Source organism: Crocodylus porosus, unplaced genomic scaffold, assembly GCF_001723895.1.
Source record: "Crocodylus porosus isolate Cpor-Errol unplaced genomic scaffold, CroPor_comp1, whole genome shotgun sequence".
NCBI classification, from domain to species: Eukaryota; Metazoa; Chordata; order Crocodylia; family Crocodylidae; genus Crocodylus; species Crocodylus porosus.
Genome location: NW_017728931.1, coordinates 123748096 through 123770107, shown reverse-complemented (window position 1 = coordinate 123770107; position 22012 = coordinate 123748096). Strand labels below are relative to the sequence as shown.

General features: G+C 43.1%; 1 protein-coding gene across 1 annotated transcript; it reads right to left on the bottom strand.

The window, feature by feature from the left end:
* Window positions 1-149: 149 nt before the first annotated feature.
* On the bottom strand, window positions 150-20793 carry DNAJC2 (DnaJ heat shock protein family (Hsp40) member C2). Its single transcript, XM_019543592.1, has 17 exons — window positions 20622-20793; window positions 19411-19601; window positions 18611-18686; window positions 17957-18055; window positions 14939-15080; window positions 13536-13616; window positions 12013-12078; window positions 10399-10490; window positions 10179-10300; window positions 9206-9355; window positions 8668-8756; window positions 8512-8581; window positions 5546-5730; window positions 4460-4560; window positions 3315-3422; window positions 2672-2826; window positions 150-277 (listed from the first exon to the last, which is right to left on the bottom strand). Exons 1-17 carry the CDS (start codon window positions 20677-20679, stop codon window positions 203-205), a joined length of 1860 nt encoding a protein of 619 aa, XP_019399137.1. The 5' UTR covers window positions 20680-20793; the 3' UTR covers window positions 150-202.
* Window positions 20794-22012: the final 1219 nt, after the last annotated feature.

Sequence of the window (22012 nt, the reverse complement as noted above, 5' to 3'; positions counted from 1 at the left end):
AATTTGGGGTTATTGTTGACTGTTTTGGTTCATGTAATTGGACAAACAAGTCTGACCAGAGGTTAAGAACAGATTTTGGAAAATTATACATGAGTGCCACCACACTTACTCCCTTATAAGGATAATAACCATGGTAAAGAATGAAAACATACAGTATTTGCATTTTTATTATAAAACAGAAAACAAAGATTGTCAGTAAGAGTCATTTCTTGGCTTTAGTAGCATTCAACACTTGTTCTTGGGCTGCTTTCTTTGCTTTAACCATTTCAACAAGTTCCTGAGGGTAAAAGGAGAAGAAAAAGTTCAATTTGCACATTCTGACAACTAATCTTAAGATAACTTGTTAGAAAAATGTAGGAGAGACTAAATACATTTTTATGCTAAGAATTCAGGGCTATGGATATGTTGCATGTCCAAATTTAAGCTATGACTTAACATTTATTCACATCTGTGATGTTAGCAGGACACAAAATACAATATCTTTGTCCCTTTCTCTAACTTCCTACCTTCACCAGTACTATAACATACATTCTAGTCATCCTTTTAAAAATGTATGTTTATCCTGACCAGGGTGGATGTGATTTAAATCAAATTAATTTACAATCACTGGGTAGGAAGCCTTGATTTTAATAACTTTTCTACAAAGTGCATCTTGTTGTTGATATAATTTTTGTTCAAGGCTATGGAAATTAGGCTTCAGGATAGTCAGCTCACATTCTACACTTCTCTTTACCCTAATGTTGAGAACTTTGGCTATGACAATTTCATCCATTTTGTCACAACTTTGTTCACAAATTGTAATCAGATCTGGCCAGTTCTCAATATATTGCTTAAAACAGTTCACTACTGCATTCCATTGCAAGTCCTGCAGGAGGTTCCTTCTATTTTCTTCAGAGTGGCTGCTGTAAAATGGTTGTTACAGACATATTTTGCAATTTCACCAAAATTCTGCTCAATGTTTCATTTCTGCTGTCCATCCTCCTTCCTTTCTTTTATCTCCATATTCTTCCACCTTGCCAAGATCTATTCCACCTCCAACAATCCTATATTCATTTAACTTCTTGAAACTTTACAGTTTCTCTGGATAAGGGCTTGACTCTGTACACTCACTTACAGAGAGACAATAGGGCTGATAAGTAGGTAATCAGGTCTTATCTCATCTCCATATACTGCTGTTAACATGGATGTTATTTCTGGAGAGACAAATCCATTAGTCAGGACTCAGACTAAACATCACAGAGATGTTTAATGGGATCTTCTAGGCTGAGCTCTGGAGTTACTGTGGGTAAAGTGGTTTTCTTTAAACTTTACTGATCTATAGAGAAACTTCTGGGAACCCCCTATGACTGGGTCCCTCCTATAGTCCATGGCCTGTTGTGACCTATTTATAAAACTTTTCTAAAAAGGTTACATGAATATATTGTCTCAAGTAGTATATAATTAGAAACTATAATCCTTATTCTATGATAATATCTTTGAGCTTTAACATAAAAACAAATAAATATATAGGTTAAAAGCATCTTAAATTTGATTCACATAATGAAAATCCGTAAAGTCAGTGATTTTTTTTTTTTTTTTTTTAAATATCTACCCTGATCCTGACTGAATGGCAACCTTCCTTCATCTCTGTGAAACAAACACTTTCCTTTTCAGCAGTACTGAATTTTGTAAGGAAGTTTTAAATTTTAACTTCTTGAGCACTTTACACTTGGAGTTTAAACTCCAAGTGTGAGGTGCTCCATCTGGGGGCAAACAACCCTCAACATACATACAGGCTCGGTGGTGACAGCCTGACGTGCACCACAGCCGAAAGGGACATAGGGGTAACGACTGACCAGCGCATGAATATGAGCTGTCAGTGCAAGGCAGTGATCAGCGGCGCAAATAACACAGTGGCATGCATCTACTGATGCACCTCGTATAAAACTAAGGAAGTGATACTCCCACTGCACTCCACACTGGTGAGACGGCAGTTGGAGTACTGTGTCCGGTTCTGGGTGCTGCACTTCAATAAGGATGTGGAAAAACTTGACAGGGTCCAGAAAAGAGCCACCTGTATGACCAGGGACTTGCAAGACAAGCCACATGAGAAAAGGCTGAGGGACCTGGGCCTCTTTAGTCTGAAGAAAAGAAGGTTGGAGAGGGGACTTGATAGCAGCTTACTGCTATATCAGAAGAGTACATCAGGAGTTCGGTGAACAACTGTTCACTAGGGCACCCCTGGGGAAGACCAGGACCAATAGATACAAACTCCTTCACAGTCAGGGTGTCCAGACTGTGGAATAAACTCCCTCCATAAGTGGTGCAGTTACCTACCCTGAAGTTTTGCAAGAGGAGACTGGACAGTCACCTCACTGGGGTCACCCAACCCCAGTTGTCTTCCTGCCTAGAGTGGGGGACCTGGACCCACCTGATGATTTGCAAGGTGCCTTCCAGCCCCTAATCTATGAATCTATGGAACTTATTCCTATTTCTCTACTGATGCTGATCAGACTAGCATTTTAGAGGCATTATTTCTGATTTAGATACATCCTTGTTGCCACTTCCGCTGTCTGACTTTTCTGAGCTTTTTCACAAATTATCATTGCTGAACCTGTAGGCCACAGCACCTAAAAGCCAGTTAGCATCTTGCAACACTATCACGCAACTATAGGAAGGCAGGATGTCTTACCTTATATCGCTTCATGCAGTCTTTTTTTGATCGGCCTGGGACAGCAGCTGCTATTTTCTCCCACCTTTCAGGGGTATTTACTGGATATGTCTTCAGAGCTTGTTCTAAAAGTTTTTGTTCTTCTGTAGTCCAAGGGGATGGATCTGTGAGTGGTCCTGTTTAAAGAAAAGGGATTTCTGGTTCAGTAGGTTTTTTTCAAGTATGAGACTTCTTTTATGCTGAAACTAGTGTTAAAATTATTTCTACAGATGTGTACTACTAAAGTTCCTGGAGCCAAGGTGTCTAAACTTTTCATTTCAAGAAAGAAATACTTAAAACATTCCAAGCAAAGGCTTGGACCCTTCCCTGCCAAAGATGATCTTAAGTGGAGGATTCTGGGGCTCAGAGCCAAGCTGGGAGGAGTTATGTCTCCATTCCTGCAGTGGATCCTATGCATCCTTAGCTATAACTATTAGCTATGGCTTCTGTCCCATGGGGAAAGAGTGCTCTACAGGAAGCCTAACTTGCTGAGCATGGAAGGCCAACATGCTGGAAACCTGTTACAGCCATTTAAATTCAGAACTTGGGCTATAGTCTCTTACCAAACTAAAGTTACAGCAAAGAGTACTCTGGAGGGCTGAAAATATTTCCCTTTCATCCTTACCTTCAAACCGCTCTGAAGGTGCAGCATTGTCCAGCTGAGGCACTGCTCCATGGTCCTTTTTAAACTTATCAAAAGCCTTCTTGTTTATGTCATCCTTCTGATGAGGGTCTGAGGGTAACAGAGCTGTATTTAGTTGGCAGAATTACCACAAAGCAAAGTTAAACTACTGAATATTAATACAGCTCATAACAGAAACACTCATCTATACTTAGCACGGCTCTGATAATCCGTTTTATTTCAAACCTTAGTATGAGGCTGGTAGCTGAAGCCTCTGATCTTTATGCATACTAGATTAAACCTATAATAGAACTAAAAAAATTCAGAAACTTATACAGCTATCAGAATACCATCAAGAGAGTTGGGGTCTGGTCCTGAAGCCCTTACACAAAGCTGAGTGGAGTTATACCCATAAGGGAGGACTTTAAACATTTCAAGTCTTTACTGAAAAAATGTTACCCAGATGGTCTACATGGCTAAGCAGTTCATCAGGAATACTGTGAAATATTAGGACTCTCATGCCAATATGTCAGTGAATTCTCAAAGTGACTGAAAAACTCTTTTTAAGCAATGCATTTAATCTCTACTGCAAAATGGAGCTGGAGGAAAATAATATTTGGAAGGAAACTAACATGAGTGAATTGTACCCACATCACGGTGGAGAATTACCAGGCATTAGCATCTCTGTGGTAACTCCCGTGTGTCTGCTCCTAGCTGAGTGAAAACTAAACCAGGGTAGCTTACCCCTGAATCGGTTCTCTTTTACTTCCCATGGTGTAGTAATGGCCGATATGATAAAGCCCATCCTCCTCTTACCTTGGGATAATTTATTAACCACACCCCTGGAGATTTACTAGAGTAAATATTTTCAGTGTGACTGGTATACAGGGTAGCATCATGGTATTTTGTTGCTGGAAATTGCCCTGAAGTCTTGCACTGAACTGCATCTGCACTTTGCAGCAGTGCAGCTGTTTCATAAGATACAAAATAAGATCTCTTTCCACTCAGGAGGCATGCGTTTCCCAACACCAATGTTCTCTTCCCTTCTTGGAGATGGAAACAACTTGGGAACAGACAACAAATGATGTTTTTGAAAGGAAAGTTGAAGCTATTACATAAACACAGAAGTACACAGATAATAAAGATACCAAGTTTCTGGAGGCTCTTTGCTTTATTGATGACATCTTTTGCTGTGCGTTTTATTCCAGTAGTAGAGTGCAAGTTCATATAATTGGCAATAACTTCCCACCTACATGAAGATGGGAGGTGGGTGGGGAGGGACAAAGAAATAAGAAACAAGTTTAAATAATGCAGAGTATATACTACAGTGGTGAAAATTAATCTCTTAAAATACTTTTCAGACAAGCTCAAGTAAATGCATGCAGAAGTAAGTCTAATCCTGGGCACTCGGTGCTTTGGAAGCACTTTTTAAAACAGTGAACAGTATATCAGGTATTCACCTAGCAATGTGAAAATTTTGCATTATAGTGCAGTGAGTTTACATAGTCTGGGGGTTGAGGCCCTTCTCAGAGAAGGGAGATAGTGGCTGGAGGCCTTGGTTCACCTCTCTCAGCTCATTTATTGGCCAGGAGGAGAAGTCCCACCATTTAAATAATGGTAAAAGAAAAAAAAAATAAAAGCTTGTTAAGAGGACTTAGATGCTGACCTTCAGTGGAGGGTTCTAGGCTATGAATACTGAATGGAGGGAAATGCCTCCCTGTAACCTACAGCATAGTGACTAAAACCTGGAGGGGGGTAGTAATGGAAAAAAACTCATTCTCAGGATTTCAACTGGCTAGTTTGGTAGCTCAGACCCTACTGTGGTTATTGTATGGGAAGTCCAAACCTCTAATTTGGGGCCTTGGATTCTGTGATGGGAGGGGGGGAGGAGTTATTTGAATCCCTTTGTGAATCTGGGCTTTAATGGCTAAGATCTCTACCTTGCACTCATCTCCACATGGACATGCCCATTGAAGAATCTAGACTTAAGCCTGGGATAGCACTTGTCAAGGCCTCTAAACCCAATTCTTGTCCCAGGCAAAGTGATGCCAGAGAGCTGTTGAGCCTGAATTAAAATTAGACTCAGCAGCCAACATCAAGGGATGTCATTGGGCAAAAATATTAAAGGAGCATTCAAGAGAAATGCAGTGAGTTGGCCTTTTCTATTTTAGTTAATGGAAAATTCTTGTGTAATTCTTTAATACATTTAATATGCAGAAAAGGAGACCAGGTACCTTGAATTTGTCCCAGCTGGGAAGAGGTTCACAGCTTTAATCAGTAACTGCAAGTCATCTTCTGACCAGTTTTTACTCCCCCCTCCACCGCTGCTCGTTGACCTCTCTGAACTCTTTGATGCCTGACGTATGCGAGCCTCTGCCTCTTCTTTCTCTCGCCTTATCTGCTCATTTACTTCTTCTATCTGCATGAATGGAAACGTGCATCTATTAATTTTAATATATCCTTGGCACAAGCCACACCAAATGCCCCCTCTAACTCTTCAGCTGCTGGAACTGCTTTCAGGCCTTCAACTTTGTTTAGTTTCTTTAGTCTCTGCATTATATTTGGCACAACACAACCCTTCTGCTCTGTGACTTCTCCAGCAAGGCAACAATGTAAGGGCAATGCAGTTATGCTCACAGGCATCACAAAACACCAGTGGGTGCACAGGCAGTGTGAACTCATGATACTTAACTGATACTGTCAATTAGTGTTTTACCTTATGGCCTAGACTCACTGCTCACACTTGGAGCTAGATCCACAAAAGGACACAGGAACCTGGAATGAGTTAGGGGCAGTAAGATGCCTACATCCAAAACACAGATCTTCAAAACCCCTACTCAACTGTTGCCTTAATTCAAGGGGAGCGCTAAGTTCCCACAGGCCTAATGTCTGCCACCAAAATTCCCTAGGCATCTCTGGGCATGACTGTAGTTCTTATGAGCAGTCTTTCTAGCTTAGGTACAAGCAGTCTACCTGCAGCAACATAGGCATCAGCTGCTAAATACTTATCCAGGATCCAGACAGGTTTACGGAAGAAGCTAACTTGGGCATGTCCATACCACATCTGTACAGCATAGACCTTCCTGAGATGTCTGTATCTGGGTACACCTTAAACCAGGGGCAGGCAATTACAGCCATTTACCAAATTTTGCAGAAGAGCTGAGGGGTGGGTGGGTAGGAGGACACCAACTGATCCTGTGGGGCTTACTGGCCACCACCAGTAGCCTGAGAAAGGAAATCTGTGCCTTGTGCCATTCTGCTCTGCCACAGTGAGGGCTGGGCTGGACCATACAGACTCCTGCACTCCAGCTTCCTATTGGTGCTATGCAGTCCTGGCACTATGGCAGATGGGGTGCAGTGCAGCATGCCAAGTAGCTTGTCCTGCCTGTTGCAATGAGCTGCTGCCACCACACTACACCAGGATAGTTGGGGATAGCATCCCCAGGCCAAGCCCCTCTTTGGCTGGCATGGACTCACCTCCTCAGGCTTTCAGCAGTGTCTAGCAGGCAGGATAGGATCAGTAAGTAGGCCATATTTTGCCCACCCCAGCCTTATTGTTGAGTAGGTAGGTGCCTATGTCCTATAGGCAAGATTCATAAACTAAGTGATGTTGTATCTCGTCCACAGCTCCCTCCAGGATTGTGCCTTGCAAGACAACCGCAAGGAGGGAGTGACTGTGATTCATTTTCTCAATAGTCCAGTGGTTAGACCACTTACCCAGGTAGTGGGAGACAGTAATTCAAATCCTTCCTCTGCCTGAGAGGACCTGAACCAACAAAGCTCACATCCTGCAGCCTTAGACACCAGGTTATGGGGCAGTGGTTCGCAACCTTTTTACATTCAAGGCACCAAATGTGTTCAAATGTCAGCTTATTTTTCTGTAGTTAAAAAACAAGTGAAAACTAACAGAGTGATTCTTCTGTTGCAAAGACCTCAGAAAGACCCCCAACCACAAATTTCTATTTGAAATATATTTTGTTTGTCTTGTGAATCATGTCTGCACACCAAAGTGTGCTAACACTGTACAGCACCCTGGAAAGGATTCTAGGGCACCCCAGGGGCCATGACTCCTTGGCTGAGAATCACTGTTATAGGGTATTTTGGTGTGCAACCTCCTTACCGCCTTTCTCAGCCAACTCTTTACAGCGCAGTGGTTAGGACACTCACCTTGGGATGGGTGAGAGGGGGAAGATTTGGGCTTCCATCCCTGTCCTAAGAAGTACTTAATATCAAATAAAAATTTCTGGGCCACAGAGCTGTTCTCTCAGACTGAATGCTTGCTTATGCTATAAAAGTTGAACCACTTCAACAGCAGAGATGGAGCCCCCATAACCTTGTTGTTAGTCCACTACTAGGAGGTGCAAGGTGGGAGCTTAAGCTTCCTCAGCAAAGGCACCAACTGGTACATACTGGCCTTCCACATCCTGGGTAAGTGCTGCCTGGTTTCTGGATGAAGGGAGATGGTGATAGCACCACCTTCTTGCATGTTTTATGAGAAAGGGTTGGTGCAAACACCCACCTAACAGATGGCTGTGAATCCAAACCAAACAGGAAGCTTCTTACACTAAAACAGATGGGGTTTAGTGCTCAGCATTTCCTGCTGGCTGGCTTAAGCATTTAAGCACACCTTCCTGGCTTTTGTGAATCCCATTCCTAAGCACTAATTTCCCCAGGCCTCAGCTAAGGCGCTGAGGCACCTCACTTGAGATGGGATTCTGCCAGGCAGCTAGGTGATTAAAAGTTGTGGCCTTAAAGTCCTTTTGTGGATCCACCTCAGTCATTGGCCCCAGGTGCTAGGATTTTCCTTGCATAAGAGAATAAACACAGACAGGGTGTTTTTTCACTGACTAATTTATTCTTGCTGGGGGAATCTGAACTTCCTCATCTATTTATGGCATACTGTACCAGATACTGTGATATTTACATAATATGCATCATCTAAAAATATATACACTTTTGCTGTGCTGGTAGCACAAAGTTAAAATAAACCTGAACTATGCTCTTTATTATTAGAAGTAGCTACCAAATCTGTCTGGTTTGGAACAATGAGATTCAGGTCAAGAACTATTCATACCATGCTAAAAATAACCTAAGCTAAGATGCATATCTTACAGCAACATTCACTTGTTAAGATGTTCTCATTCAGTCAAGTAAGCACCATTAATCTTTATTACTTTGGTTGGACACCATATATAATTACCTGTTTAACTACAGCCGCCTTTCCTCCTTCCCTTGTCGTGGATGTAAGTGCTTCATTCAAGTATTGCAGACTAAAAATAAATTATTAAGTTACATTGGAGATCTATTAGAAAGACGGATATCAAAATGCAGAGAAGTGAGATTCAGGAAAACGTACCTTGTTAGTTCAAGACGGTCACAAAGCTTTTCCACCTCTTCCATCATTTTAACACACTCTGCCTCATTATCAGAGAAGTAATTCCAGTTCTGAAAGTAAAAAAGTACATTTTTTCTCTTGAAGGAACAGGACAATAAAATTCAAATTCTATTACATTTCTTCACTATTAAAATGACTATGGCTATAAAACTTTTATGAATGTAACTGAAAACCATACTAAGTGTACTTTAACCATTCAAAAATAAAATACTAAATTGCCTTTATGAAGTGATGCTGGTTTGCTTTTTCGCAGCAAAACTTCTCTCCATGGTCTGATTTGGTACTAAAAAAAAGTATCAGGATATTTCCTTTTAAGTTATAGTTGAAGTGTTTTGACTAGATACAAGGCACTTACCTATATACACAATTTTATTATGCCCCCTTCCCAGTTGTTAAAGCAAACGTACAAGTGATTTGGCTCAAAAAGAAAGGATCTGATCAAAGCAAGTGTGACAATTTTATTACTGCCATCTACATCTGATGATAATGACGTATTTACCTTGCATGTTGTTCTTAATTTTTGCCTTTCCTTCTTAATTGCTTTTTTTTGTATTTCTTTCTCTTTTTTTGCTAGTAGTGCTTGTTGTCTGACTTCTTCCTCTTCCTTTTCTTTAGCTAACCGTGCTGCTTCTAACTCAGCTTGTCTTTGCTGCAATCAAAGGAAAAATTGAAATTTGGCATTCTTATTGCTGTCAGATGTGCCATTTCAATAGACTGAATAAAACCACTAGGACTGAAATGCTTGGAAGACTGACAATTCAAAAAAAAAAAAGAGATAAACACATATGCTTCCCATTACATAAATACTTTACTAGAAACTGACCATCCTCAGTTGCTTAACATACAAATGTATGGCAATTTGAAATACAGAATTTCATATTTCTGTTCTTGAACCAGTGCTTGGAAAAAACACACAATCATCCTGCAAGTATGCACGCTTGCAAATTGCAAGAGATCAGATCTTTTTGAAAAGTTACACTGTTGTGCTTAGCACCTTACAATTTCCAGCCTCTTAAATAACAGAAAGGGTTGGCAGCTGGTATGTTGCAGATTGCTATCATTAGTAAGTACATAATGCTGCTCATCTACAAAATGCTTTTTACCAACCAATCCACACAACACTTCCAGGAAGTAATGCCATCATTCTCACAAATGGAAGTGACTTGTCCCAGGCCACAGGGCACAGTCAGCACTACACAGAAAGTCAGTGTTAGACACTTGAATGGGTTTGTGTTCTGGCTGGTAGGCCGCATCTCACTCTTGCTCAGCCCTGACAGGTTTATGTCCCCATCTCCCCACGCATTTTGGCACTGGAACAAGGTGGAAGAGATCATGTCCCAGATCTCAGTGGAATTCTGAATTTCTGATTTTTCTAGGATCTAGAAGCCTGGGCAGAGATCAGGTCTCAGAATTTCTTGGCCTAAGTACATACAGTTAATTAATAATTTGGTTAATTATTAACCAAAGCTTACTTTCTCCTTCGCTTCCTGTTCTTTTCGTTTTGCTTCTACCTTCGCTTTCTTCTCTGCTTCCTTCTTTGCCTTTTCCTCTTCCTTGAATTTCTTTATTCGAGGATCACAGCTGTAGGCATTGTCTAAGAGGAGGGGAGTATTGTGAATGTGAAAAGGGCACTTGGAAGATTTTTGGTGTTAACAAAATGCCCTTTTTTAAGAAGTTAAGATTTACACTCACCAACCAGTGTCCTTATCCTGTTCATCTCTTCTTTTTTCCTCAGTGCTCTGGCGGCTCTGTTCTGCTTTTCAATCCACCTCCTCTCATCTCGACTTCAAATTGGAAGGCATGGTGTTAGTTCAGCCCAGCCATTTACCAGCACAGTTAATAGTCTATTAGCAGTTTCAGTACACAACCCATTTTGAAGGGGGTTTTATTTCAAACACAAAAAATGGAGACTTACAGAATGAAGTGGCAGCCTGCTAGCTGAACCTCCCCATGACACCTCCACAGCCCTATACTGTCTAGCTTACCAATCAGTTACAAATGTGGGGCACCTCTGTGCCCTGAGATGGGCACCAGAGAACTCACAGCCCAAGGGGAGAGAGGTGCTTAGCCAGCTTTAAGCAACTTTTGCATCCCCCCAGTCACGCGCCATTCTAGCAGCTGGAAAGGCCCTACTGTAACTCTAATTTCCTTCATGGTTTGTCAAAGTTCTGGCAGGCTCCTAGGACTACCCTTTGGATCAAAGGGCTGCCTAGGATCTCTGCAGTAGCCTGGCTCCCAACACACCTCAGCATACTCCCAAGAGGGTGTGCAAGGGCTCCTTGGGAGGCAGTTCTCAAATGGCTTCTACAATTCACATGTGAAGGAAAACCTGCCCCAGCAAGGTAGTGAGTGCCAGCTGGCTTACAGTGTGGAAGTCCCTTCAAAGGGAGAAAGTACTGGGCACTACATGGCTCATGAATCTAACAGCAGAGGAAGGGACAAAAGGGCCAAGAGCTGCATGATGACCCCAGACAAAGTCAAATTTGAATGTAAGAAAGGATTTAACAGTGATTAACCACCAGAATAACCTGACAAAGGAAATGAACCTGACATCTCTCAATGCCTCCAAATCAAAACTGGATGCTTTTCTGGAAGATAAGGAAGCTCAGTGGAGGAGTGACTTGATGAAATTAGTGATTTGTGAAATACAAGGTCAAGTTAGGCGATATAATTTTCTGTAACTTACACTCTACTCTTTTGTGAATAGTAGCTACAGGAGGTGGAGGGATACAGTAGGAAGAATCAAACATTCACTTGGAATATAGTCAGGACATTCAGTTGATGCCACTGTTTTTGTTTTTGTTTTAAACAAACATCACAGGACCCGTAGAAACACCAAGACATCAGCACCTTCCTGTCTAAATCCAATTAGACAAGGCAGGTACAGTGGAGGACTGGTGCAGTGCTGAACTAGACAGGGAAGTGACACCTAGTTATACCACCCTGGCTCCAAGTCCAATCTGGTCTTGCAATCTCTTTGTATCTGTGTAACTTCACAGTGTGGTCACAACAAGAAATAAATACTCTGCACCTGTGTAATCTTTTTATTTTAGGATCTTGCAGAGCTTCACAAACAGCTGTGAAATGAGCAAGAAATATTCCAGTTTTACAAACAGTGAAGCAAAGGCAGTATAATTTGTCGATGGTTGGGGCAGAAGCTGGAATGAAACTCAGAATTCCTCATACAGAGTCCTATATTCCAGTAACTATGCTCCTTCCCCTCTTTCTAATTAACAGTCTAAGAAAAAGCCAAAAATATTTTGCTGTGTTAGTCGGTCTCTTGTCAGGGACCTTTACCGTACATACCATTCAGCCTTTTCTTTTTCCTCTTCATCTAAATAGGAAAACTCTCTCCATGAATCAAAATTATACCTACAGTAAAAACAACACCAGAAGAACCACATGAAGGTAGAGCTACAATTTCCAAATAAAATTTTAAAACAAAAGTGTAGCAAAATAATTAAAAAAATATTCTGTCTTAATCTTAGGTTCTTGTAGACAGTTTAGAGATCTGACTGAATACCGAAGAATTGCTCTGTGCGCTAAATTCAAGAAAAGCAACCTCTAAGAAATATACATTCCCAATACATTTGGAAATTAGAATGATTTCACCCTTCTGCTTCAATGTACTACAGTGCTGTTTATTCAGACAAAGACTTCTAAACCAACTACTATTCAATAAGGATTTTTTCCATCAATCTTCCATTTACAGGAACTACCACCCACCCAATTTATTTCAGGATTTTAGCCTTTCACATTTTTTGAAGCAGCTGTGTCAGTAGTCATGCTAGTACTAATAATAAGTCTACAGCTTTTTTCATTCAAGGCTCCCATGTATTGTGAAGCAGACTAATGCAATCCCTGTTTTATACCTAGAGAAGCTGGGGCACACTGAAGTCACACGAGTCTTCGCAAGGCTAGAAACAGAAACTGCATTTCATAACAATAGGGTCTATGATTGCCAAGATCATCACTTCCTTTTGCTCTGTGGGAAGGGTTGGCAACTTATAGGCTGAGCCAGATCTGCTCTGTGGAGTCATTAGATCCATCCAATGAACGGCCTTTACCCTTGCTCTACTGTGCTGTGCTAGCTGGTCGGGTGTTTGCCCATGCCACACTGTAGCTGCGTATCAGAGGGGAGCAATGGCAGCAACCAGGTCCTAATGCTGACCCACCTTTGACCCAATCCTGGTCATTCCAGACTGCTGCCAGAAAATAATGCTGACCCCTGCTCTATGGTGACACTTTAAACAAACAGAATCAAGATGAAAGAAATCTAAACATAAGTAACTAGATTTTACCTATGAGAGGACAGAATAGCAAACTGCCAGATGTTTTTCTGCAACATTTCAGCAAAAATAAAAGTATGGGCCATTTTCTTATGTATCAACTGACCAGCATACTTATTTTTATGACGTCCCAGTTAATTGTAAGACAAAGCTTGTTGTAACACATCACAATTGCTAAAACTGGAAAAAATGTAAATAGATCTCTTTTAGGAATCTAATATGACACAACCTCTTTCAACAGTTACTACAAATGGTCAGTAAGCCTGGTGGCTCTCTCTTCAAGACTGGTGTACAGAGAGATCCAGTAATTCACAGAGCTGAAGATCAATTCAACCCTTGGCATTCTGGTCAGATCGCCAATACGGTGGTTTTATGAGACAGACCTATATTAACCAGGAACTAGAGTCTTTAGGTAACTTTAATGCCATTATCAGCCCAAACCAGACTTGACCCAATGACATACAGATGAAAGCCCTTACCATTCAACATGGCATGTTTAAAGTGAAAGTACCTTGTTTATGAAGTGAAACTTCCACTTACCAGAATGAATAAAATGCATCCACCTCTTCAAATGATGAGTTCATGTCCCCAAGTTTAGGAACACTTTTCTTATTTGACCATCTGTAACAAATAACAGCTACAGTATTCAGGAAGTAATAACTACACACTAGTATGCGTGTTAACAGCAGAGCCAGAATCATCCCTGCTACCAAAAAACAGGGAGAAGGGAACTGCAGCAAGTGAAGTTTCCTTCAAGTGAAGTTTCCTTCTGAGCTTTCTCCTAACCATGCTTGTGAAGGTCTACACTCAAACATCAAAGAACAGACAGATCCTCTCCCCAAAGTCAATGTACATACTGGGGGGATCTACTGGCAGAGTCCTCCAAGCAGACTAGTTCTAGGGTCCCTCCATGCTCTTGTATCTCCCCGGCAGAGTAGCTCCAGAGGTTGTATAGATTAAGGACTGCCAACCTGTGGCACGTGTGTTACAAGTGGCACAGGCAGCTTCTGTGTGTGACATGCCAGACTTGAGAAGGGGCAGCACCACAGCACCAGATAAGGCAAGAAGCACAGGGCAGAGAACAGGGATGCAAAATGAGCAGGGGAAGGGGACCAGAGTGGTACGCAGGGAGGGTGTGAGGCTTAATTTGCGGCATGCCCGCCAAAAAGGTTGATCCCCACTGCTGTAGGTAATGCAACTCTGCTGCAGACTACATTCATTTTTCCACAGATCCATAGGGGAGTGGGGGAGAGGAAAAATATATACCTTGCCTCTGATCCATTTTTCCCCACGCACTGACTAAAGCTCTATAGGGTGCAGAGTTTGTTATGGAAGCAGATGAAACCCCACTTCCCTCAAGAGTAGTGGGAAAAATACATGCTGAGCCATGAAAAAAAAACAACCCTGCCCACCATCCCAAATTTAGGCCCATGCCTGTGAAGCGGGCTTAGGGATCTATATTAAAATCATCAGCAGCCTGTTTAAAACAAAGGTTTAAAATAGAGTAAAAGTACGCTCAAGTCTAGGCTCAGTTCATTTTTGCTAGCTAACTTTTGCATTACTTTGCTCAGAATACTCATGATAGTGACAGCATCATAATGCAAACATTTCCAAACCTACAGATATGAACAGAGATAAACGTACCAGTGAAAAACAGCATCAACTCTGGGAGGTAAAATGGGAAATAGCATATAGAACTATAAATATTTGCAAATGCATCCCTCTGCTGAGTGAATGGCAGGTAACACACTGGTTCTCCCTATCCCCTCGTTTCATATGTCTACCAGTTTAAGATTAATTTAAAAGATAGCAACATCCTGTTTTTAATTATAAACTCTTGCTAATTTACTTCACTTCCCAGGCACAGACACAGTGCACCAGACCGCAAATACCCTGTTCTCACCAGTGGTCACAGCAGCCAAAAAGTCTGTGGTGCAGCTTACCTGGCATTCCTTTCAAACACTGGTGAAAAAACTTCAAAGAAATTCTCTTTTGCTTCACTTTTAGAAGGTACCGAATTATCAAAAATAGGATCTATGCTGTTAAATGCTCGTCTTTTCACAGGATCTGACAATATTTCATACGCTGGAGAAAAGAAAAAAAATGGAGAGGTCATAAAATGCTAGAGTGGAGATAAATGTACAGATAGCACCTTGGGAGGGAATTTTACACATAAAAATCTAAGGTTTTCATATGCATCTGCTGGTTTGTTTTTGACCCACCACACTTTATTGCTTCATGTTCAAGGTTTTTGTTCCAATTGCAGCAGTACTGCTGTTGGCTCCTGCTTACAGAATATTAAAGCACTGAAGAAAAGTGGAAGATCTATGAAAAATAGCAAAATACTGAAATACAGCTACAAACATGGCAAAGTAAGTGATTTTGCAAGGATTAGTTCAGCACAGAACCTGGGGTGTGACTTTTGACCTTGCAATCACTTCTGGTAGCCAGACTCCTACATTTTTGTGGAGTCCCAAGGACTTCTTGGAGGACATCAGTGCACTGGCAGAAGCTACTCACTGAAGCACTTGCAGTTCACACTGGAAGTGTGCCACTGCGATTTCCAACCAGAGCTTTAAATAATGTTCTAAAATGGCCATTACATCAGCCTGGGTATGTAATTTCTACCTCTTCCTACTGTAAAAGCTCCCTGCTCTGGCAACGAGGAGTTGGTTGTGAAGAGTTACTGTATTGAATGCTCAGAGTAAATAATTAGGAAGTCAAGCTTTGTACCTCCTAGAGCTTCAGACCTCTAAGGCCAGGGCAAACTAAGAGGAAATGCCAAGTGAGAAGTGACCACTCCTGTTGCTGCTTTTTCGCTAAGAGCATACAGGTGGGCTGGCTTCAGATTTAGGAGGCAACATCTGGTCCGTATATCCATGTTTAGGAAGTTGAAGTAGGAGTGGCAGACCTCACACCTAACATGGACCGAGTTTACCATACACCAGGGTTCCTTGCATCCTTTCAGTTCCACAGCAAGCTCCCCATGTGTCATGCTCCATCCCTCTTTATTAAAAAGATCACCCACAATTCCCTGCTCCCTCATACCATGGCTCTGTGTCCCCAAACACCCCCTCTCATACATGCCAGGGACCCCGTGTCGCCCTCAGAATATTTCCCATTCCCATTCTCCTTGCCGTACTACTGGTTCTGATTTTGCTTCCACATGCCAGGTATGCATATTGCTCTCTCCCCCAAGCCCATCTCTCCTCCTGCTTTCATGTCCACTCCTTTTCTAGACCCTCCACTTCAATTACCCATCCACCCTCCACTGTCTCTTGTAGAGCAGTGTTTCTCACCCCATGGGTTGCGACCCAAAAGTGGGTCTCAAGACTATAAGAAAGGGTCGTGAACAAACTTTAAAAATAGATTCTCTTTTAAAAGAGAAAAAACACAGGAAGCCATGGCTTTTCACTGTGTGGTACTACTTGGGGCCCCCCATACCTCTCCCGCCCGCCAACCCACACACTTGGGGCAGCAGGTCAGAAATGAGGGGCACTGGGTGAGGACTGGCTATCAACGTTTAGAAATCAATCCTGGTACAAAAAAAGGTTGAGAAGCACTGCTATAGAGGACAGTCTTCTACAGTTGTTCACCACCAACTACTCCTCTACCTCTAGTTTTGGCTTTCTACCCTATCACTAAATCTACACTCCGTTCTAGGTCCTGCCTTCTTTTAACCAACCAAATAACCTATGTTTCTAGATCTCTGTTTTTACCACCTCCCCATCTCTCCATAACACTGTTCCTTCACCATAAACCCTCCTGCTGTCTCTGTCTCCTTGAACTCCACTGCCTTTTTGTTCCACTTTGTTGTTGTTTTGTTCTGTATTTGTACAGAGCCTAGCACAGCAGGAGCAGGGCTTCTGGATGCTATAACAACAACCATGGCTTTCTAATTTCTAACAGAATCCAGACTCTGGACAATCTCCCCTCTCAGCAAGGAAATTGCTACCTCTGTAGGCACCAGCAAGGTTGGCCTGCAGCCCTAGGCTTTTCCAGTGTTACATGTCCCATCAGCATCAACAGGATTGTAGCAATGGGGTAAGCAGGGGACTGTTTTCCCATCCTGTGAGATATTGAGAATTTTTTTCTATCCCAAATTGAAACAGGACATTTATTTACTTTTTTTTTTTTTTAAATATTCACAAGCCCAAAGTTGGGGCAGAAAAAACATGTTTTTGGTCAATGATTTTAACAATTCAGAAAGATGTTGTTACAAAGTCGTACTATCATTCACTTACATTCCGCAATTGCAAGTCATTTCAAACTGGGAAATGCAGGAGGTCTCTAAGCGTTTTGGGATTTTGAAAAACTTTGTCAAGAATTTTTGTTTTGAGGTAAGAATCCCGGGCCGGGCCGTGTTCATCTGCGTCTAGAACATTCCCTGGGCTGGGTCAGAAGCAGGGTTCCAAAGTGACTGCATTAAAGGCAAGGAGAGACGTGCTGTTCAGCCGAGTTCACTCGGCCAGCTAGGGTAATAGCAGCTAAAGAAACTGATACCTTAGATCAAGTCAGCAGATGCTCTGTTGGCAGAGGGAGGACACAAGAGGTCAGGATCTCTAACCACAACTGACTTTTCCCCTTTAAGTAGTCTATTACTAGGCACAGCAGCTTTCGAGTTTATTTCAGGTGGCATGTGGCAATCTCAATACACCACCATAAGTACCTGCATTACCTACTCTATCTTATCATTTTAAGTGGAATGGGAAACAGGTGCTGTGCACATCAGGTGCAGGATAAGAGACATGATTCTGGAGCAGTTTTCAACAAAAGGAAGGTTGCTTTAATTTGATCTCTGCTTACTTGAAACAACTTTGTAAAATAGGAAACTATGTTTTTTGGCTTTACAGCAATTAAGCAACATTTCAGTTAATAAGACCTACAATCCTGCTAAATCCCTGCCAGCATACTTCTAAGCAAACAGATCACTTAACAGCATTATATGAGTCTTCTCTTACCTTTTGTTATGCAGGTAAAATAGTCATTGTCACCTTCACCAATTTGCTCCCCTGCAGCTTTCCGCTTGTCAGGATGATGCTTCAAAACCATGGCTTTATCTAGCAAGCAAAGTACAGAAACATTATCCCTACCACCAGCACATGATCATTTTTTAAAAAAAAAACCAAAGGAGTGCAGGAATTCTTGTCTGCATTTTTTAAATGAGATTTTTTGGGGAAGGAAACAGAAAATGAGCAAATGAAAGGTGCAGGAATGTGTATGGAACAACTTGCAGGATAGGATCTTACTGGCTATTGGGAGAATACTGCAAAGGTGATACCCACAAAACATTATCTAATGGATGAAATAAATGACCAAAAAAATAAAGTAAACATTTCTTCAGAGTAGATTAAATTGTTATTTGTAACTAGAATAGTCAAAAGCAATTTAGATAGATGTGATTTTTAAATTGACTGCATCTCTTCAAACAAGCCACCAAACTGTACTTTACAGATTGGTAAATGAAATAAATCCAGTGTTAGGGTGGACATTCTTTAATGAAAAACATGCACACTCGGTCCATGAAGCACATGTTTATATTTAGTCATGAAATGCACATACAGGATAGAGAAGAGAGTTCCATGACCCTGCTTTAAAAGGGAAAATGTACTTACGGGCTGCTTTGATTTGTTTCTGAGTGGCCCTGTATCTTATGTGTCCCAGTCCAAGTACTGCATAATGATCTTGATTCTGATAAGGAATTACAAACATTAATAGATTACAGATGACTGCACCTAAAAAACCCACGAAACAAAATATTCAGACAAATATGACTTGAAAGCTTTTCAAGTTTTCTTTTAGCAGGGCTGAATTCTCCTCTGTATGTATAAAGATTAGCAATGGGCAACTCAAACTTCTTATCCACAGGCTCTCAATATCTAATTATATACAAAATCATTTCAAAATAAGCCCTTGTTACAAAATTGTAACCAGCTCCACAGGAATTCACTTCAGTGAAGGTTCTCATGACATGAACCTTGCCTGTTGTATTCTCAGTGATGCACTGAAAACATTGCTGAAAAGGTGTCCACATTTCCTCAGAACAAAAGGAAAAAAGCTATTTTCTTAGAGAGGCATATTTGATTTCAGAGAGACTGAGACTGAATCTCAAGCTGATTTCACTCCAGTAAAATGAGAATAGAGCGAAGATCACTTTCTGATGCATATTTATTAGTCTGATTAATAGAAGGGAAGTCACTGACACTCAAATAGAAGAATGTAAAAAAGTATCCTCACTTAGTCACCTAATTACCTATGGAAAACACAAAGGAAGCTATTTGCTAAAGTACATGGAATAATCCAGATGAGGGAAAAATACCCAGAGAGTGGAGCCTTTACATAACTATGGACCACAAGTAACTTTCCCATAATATGCTTAATGAAAGAGTTAACACCGTTTGCATTTGTTGTATACCTTCCAGTCCTTTGGATCAAGTGTTTTTAGCATAGGAAATTCTTCAAGTTGTAATTCTTCATCCCCAGACTCTTCAGACAGCTCTTTCTCATCCTCCAACTCCTGGAAAGAGGCAGAAACATTTATGTTTCTCCTCTTAATAAAAGCTTCAAACCATCTTCCCACAGGTTCAACTTGACAGTGGACAGAAGCTGCAAATAAAGCATAAGAGGAGCTTAGCTTCACATTGCAATTTATATATTTTCCATTCAGACTGAGAAGCATTTCACCAAATAATCACTTCACCAGTAAGGACTCTTTAATTAACAGCCTTGTTACCATTTGAAAGAGTGTGAAAATATGCAAAATTGCCCATTACATTGTTTATTCCATGTTCATTACTGCAAAATCCCTTTTGTGAACTCAAACTCACTAATTTGCTCCTTGGCTTCCCTTTGCAACAACGCAAAGTGCTAATTCAGAACAGACTACAGATGTTCAGCTACAACTGGCAAAAATCAAACTATCATGAATGAAAGATGCAACAGGACAAAACCCAAATTCTAGGCTCAAATGACAGTCACTTAAACTTACAGACTTCTAGACAACTTGCAGAATCACACTAACCTCCCCAAGTTGCTTCCAGCTCAGGGGCTTGTTTGCACTATGTTTGCCTGGCACTGCCCTGCGCATGACAGACGTGCCCACATCACCAGATATAACAGGCAGGGCCCTGACCCTGACACTACTTATGCTTGTCCTTCGCTCTGAACTTCCTCAGGATAATTTAAGCCTCCCTGTATCTGCCAGGTGGATCCTGGGCTAAGGACCTGAACCAGGCTCTTGCTTACCCTACAGGAATGCTCTCAGGATTGGCGATGCACAGTCAGGTGACGAGACATGAGCCTGGTGACTGCAACGCACTCAGATTAAATAAGTGCCTGGAGGTGCTGCTTCAACTGTCTTTACAATGCCACCTTCAGCTTTCCTCACAGAGGACTTACAATGTTGTCTCTGCGCCCACGAGCATGGCCTGGGGCATAGCGCAGCCCCCAGCGGCTCGGTGCCTGGCTTCTCGCACAGCACCGGCTTAGCAGGCTCGCAGGCTGGACCCAGCCAAGCGGGGCTCCGCGCCAATGTCACTCCACTCCCCCCTGCGCGCCCGGCTCCACTTCCTACTCCTACGATCTACGGCTCTGCTTGCTGCTCCCCGCCCGGGCCACGGCGCCTACCTGCAGACAGGGCGCTGGTGACGGCGGTGACCTGCCCCTCGCGCGCCTCCTGTAGCATCGCGGCGGCCGCCCCGCGCGCTCAGCGGTTCCGCACCCGGCTCTCGCGCCTTCGCTCGCCGGTTGCCAGGAGCCGGCGCATGGAGACACCCAGCAATCGTTTCCAGGTGCCTGGTGCGGCGCACCAGCTATCCCATTCCCCACTGCAACCGCTTCCGGGTCCTTGGTGCGCCCGCTAAACCGCCCCCCAGCAGCTGCTTCCGAGTCCCTGGAGCGGCGCTCCCGCTATTTCTCCCCTCCTGCAACCGCTGCCTGGAGCAGAACAGGGCCCACTCGGGAATGTTCCCCCTCACCCCGTGTCCAGCCCGTCTTCCGCGCCAGCCCACCGGCAGAGCTGGCCGCCACGGGAGCCAGGCCAGTGCAGGTGATTGAGTGTACTGTTGCAATGGCCTGGCAGGGGCATTCAGGCTGAAAAGTATTTCACCAAATGGTCACACAAGTAAGGACCTCTCCATGCACATTTCACAGCTTTGTTACCATTTGAAAAATTGTGAAAATGTGCAAAAACAGCCCAGGAGGCACCAGCTGGACAAATGCAGCATGGCGCCGCATGCACCTGCCCCCTTTGCCCACACGTGAGGCCTCCTGGGCCATGGCAGAAGCAGCCCCCCCGACAGGCCATGGTGTCAGAGCCTGGTGACCTGGCTCGGTCTGTGCCAGAGCGGACGATGCATCGTTGCATCGTGAGACGTCTCGGTGCAGGTGATGCTGTTGGTAGCAGCCAGGGCCACATCCCGCATTCGCCGTCACATCCTAGCCGTGTTTGTTCAGACAGAAACACACAGAGACACGGGGATGGCCCTGAAAAGCCTCATGGCTTGGCCCGACCCTTCTTCAGAGACCGCCCCTAGGAAGGTGCAAAACCCCTCGATGCAGAAGAGGCCTAGGTGAGGAGGCCACTGAGTTCAACCTGGGGGTCTCTGCCAGGTGCCTCGCCCAGTCCCCAGTGTGGCATCAACAACGGCGCACAGTCTAGCAGGACTCAAACAGCCCAGGGGGCGGCTCCAGCCTGTGGAGTTGTATGATGCAGCGTACGGGGCTCAAGCTGACCCAAGTTGGGCTGCAACAGAGCCTGTGTGTGGGGACCCTGGGCTAAAGGGGCTCAACGCCCCAAGCCTGGTGGGGATGTCTGTGTGTAGCCTCTCATGTGGGTGCAAACAGAGAGATGTGCACGGGCACAACAGTCAGAGAAGCAGCCGTGTCCGCATGGCAGAGACGCGCGCTGCCAAGGCACCTACAGGGGCCAGGCCCAGCCGGAGACCGCGGACCCGCTGCCGCCAGGGGGCGGCCCACAATCCACGACCGGAAGTGCTGCCGGGGAAGCAGATTGCAGT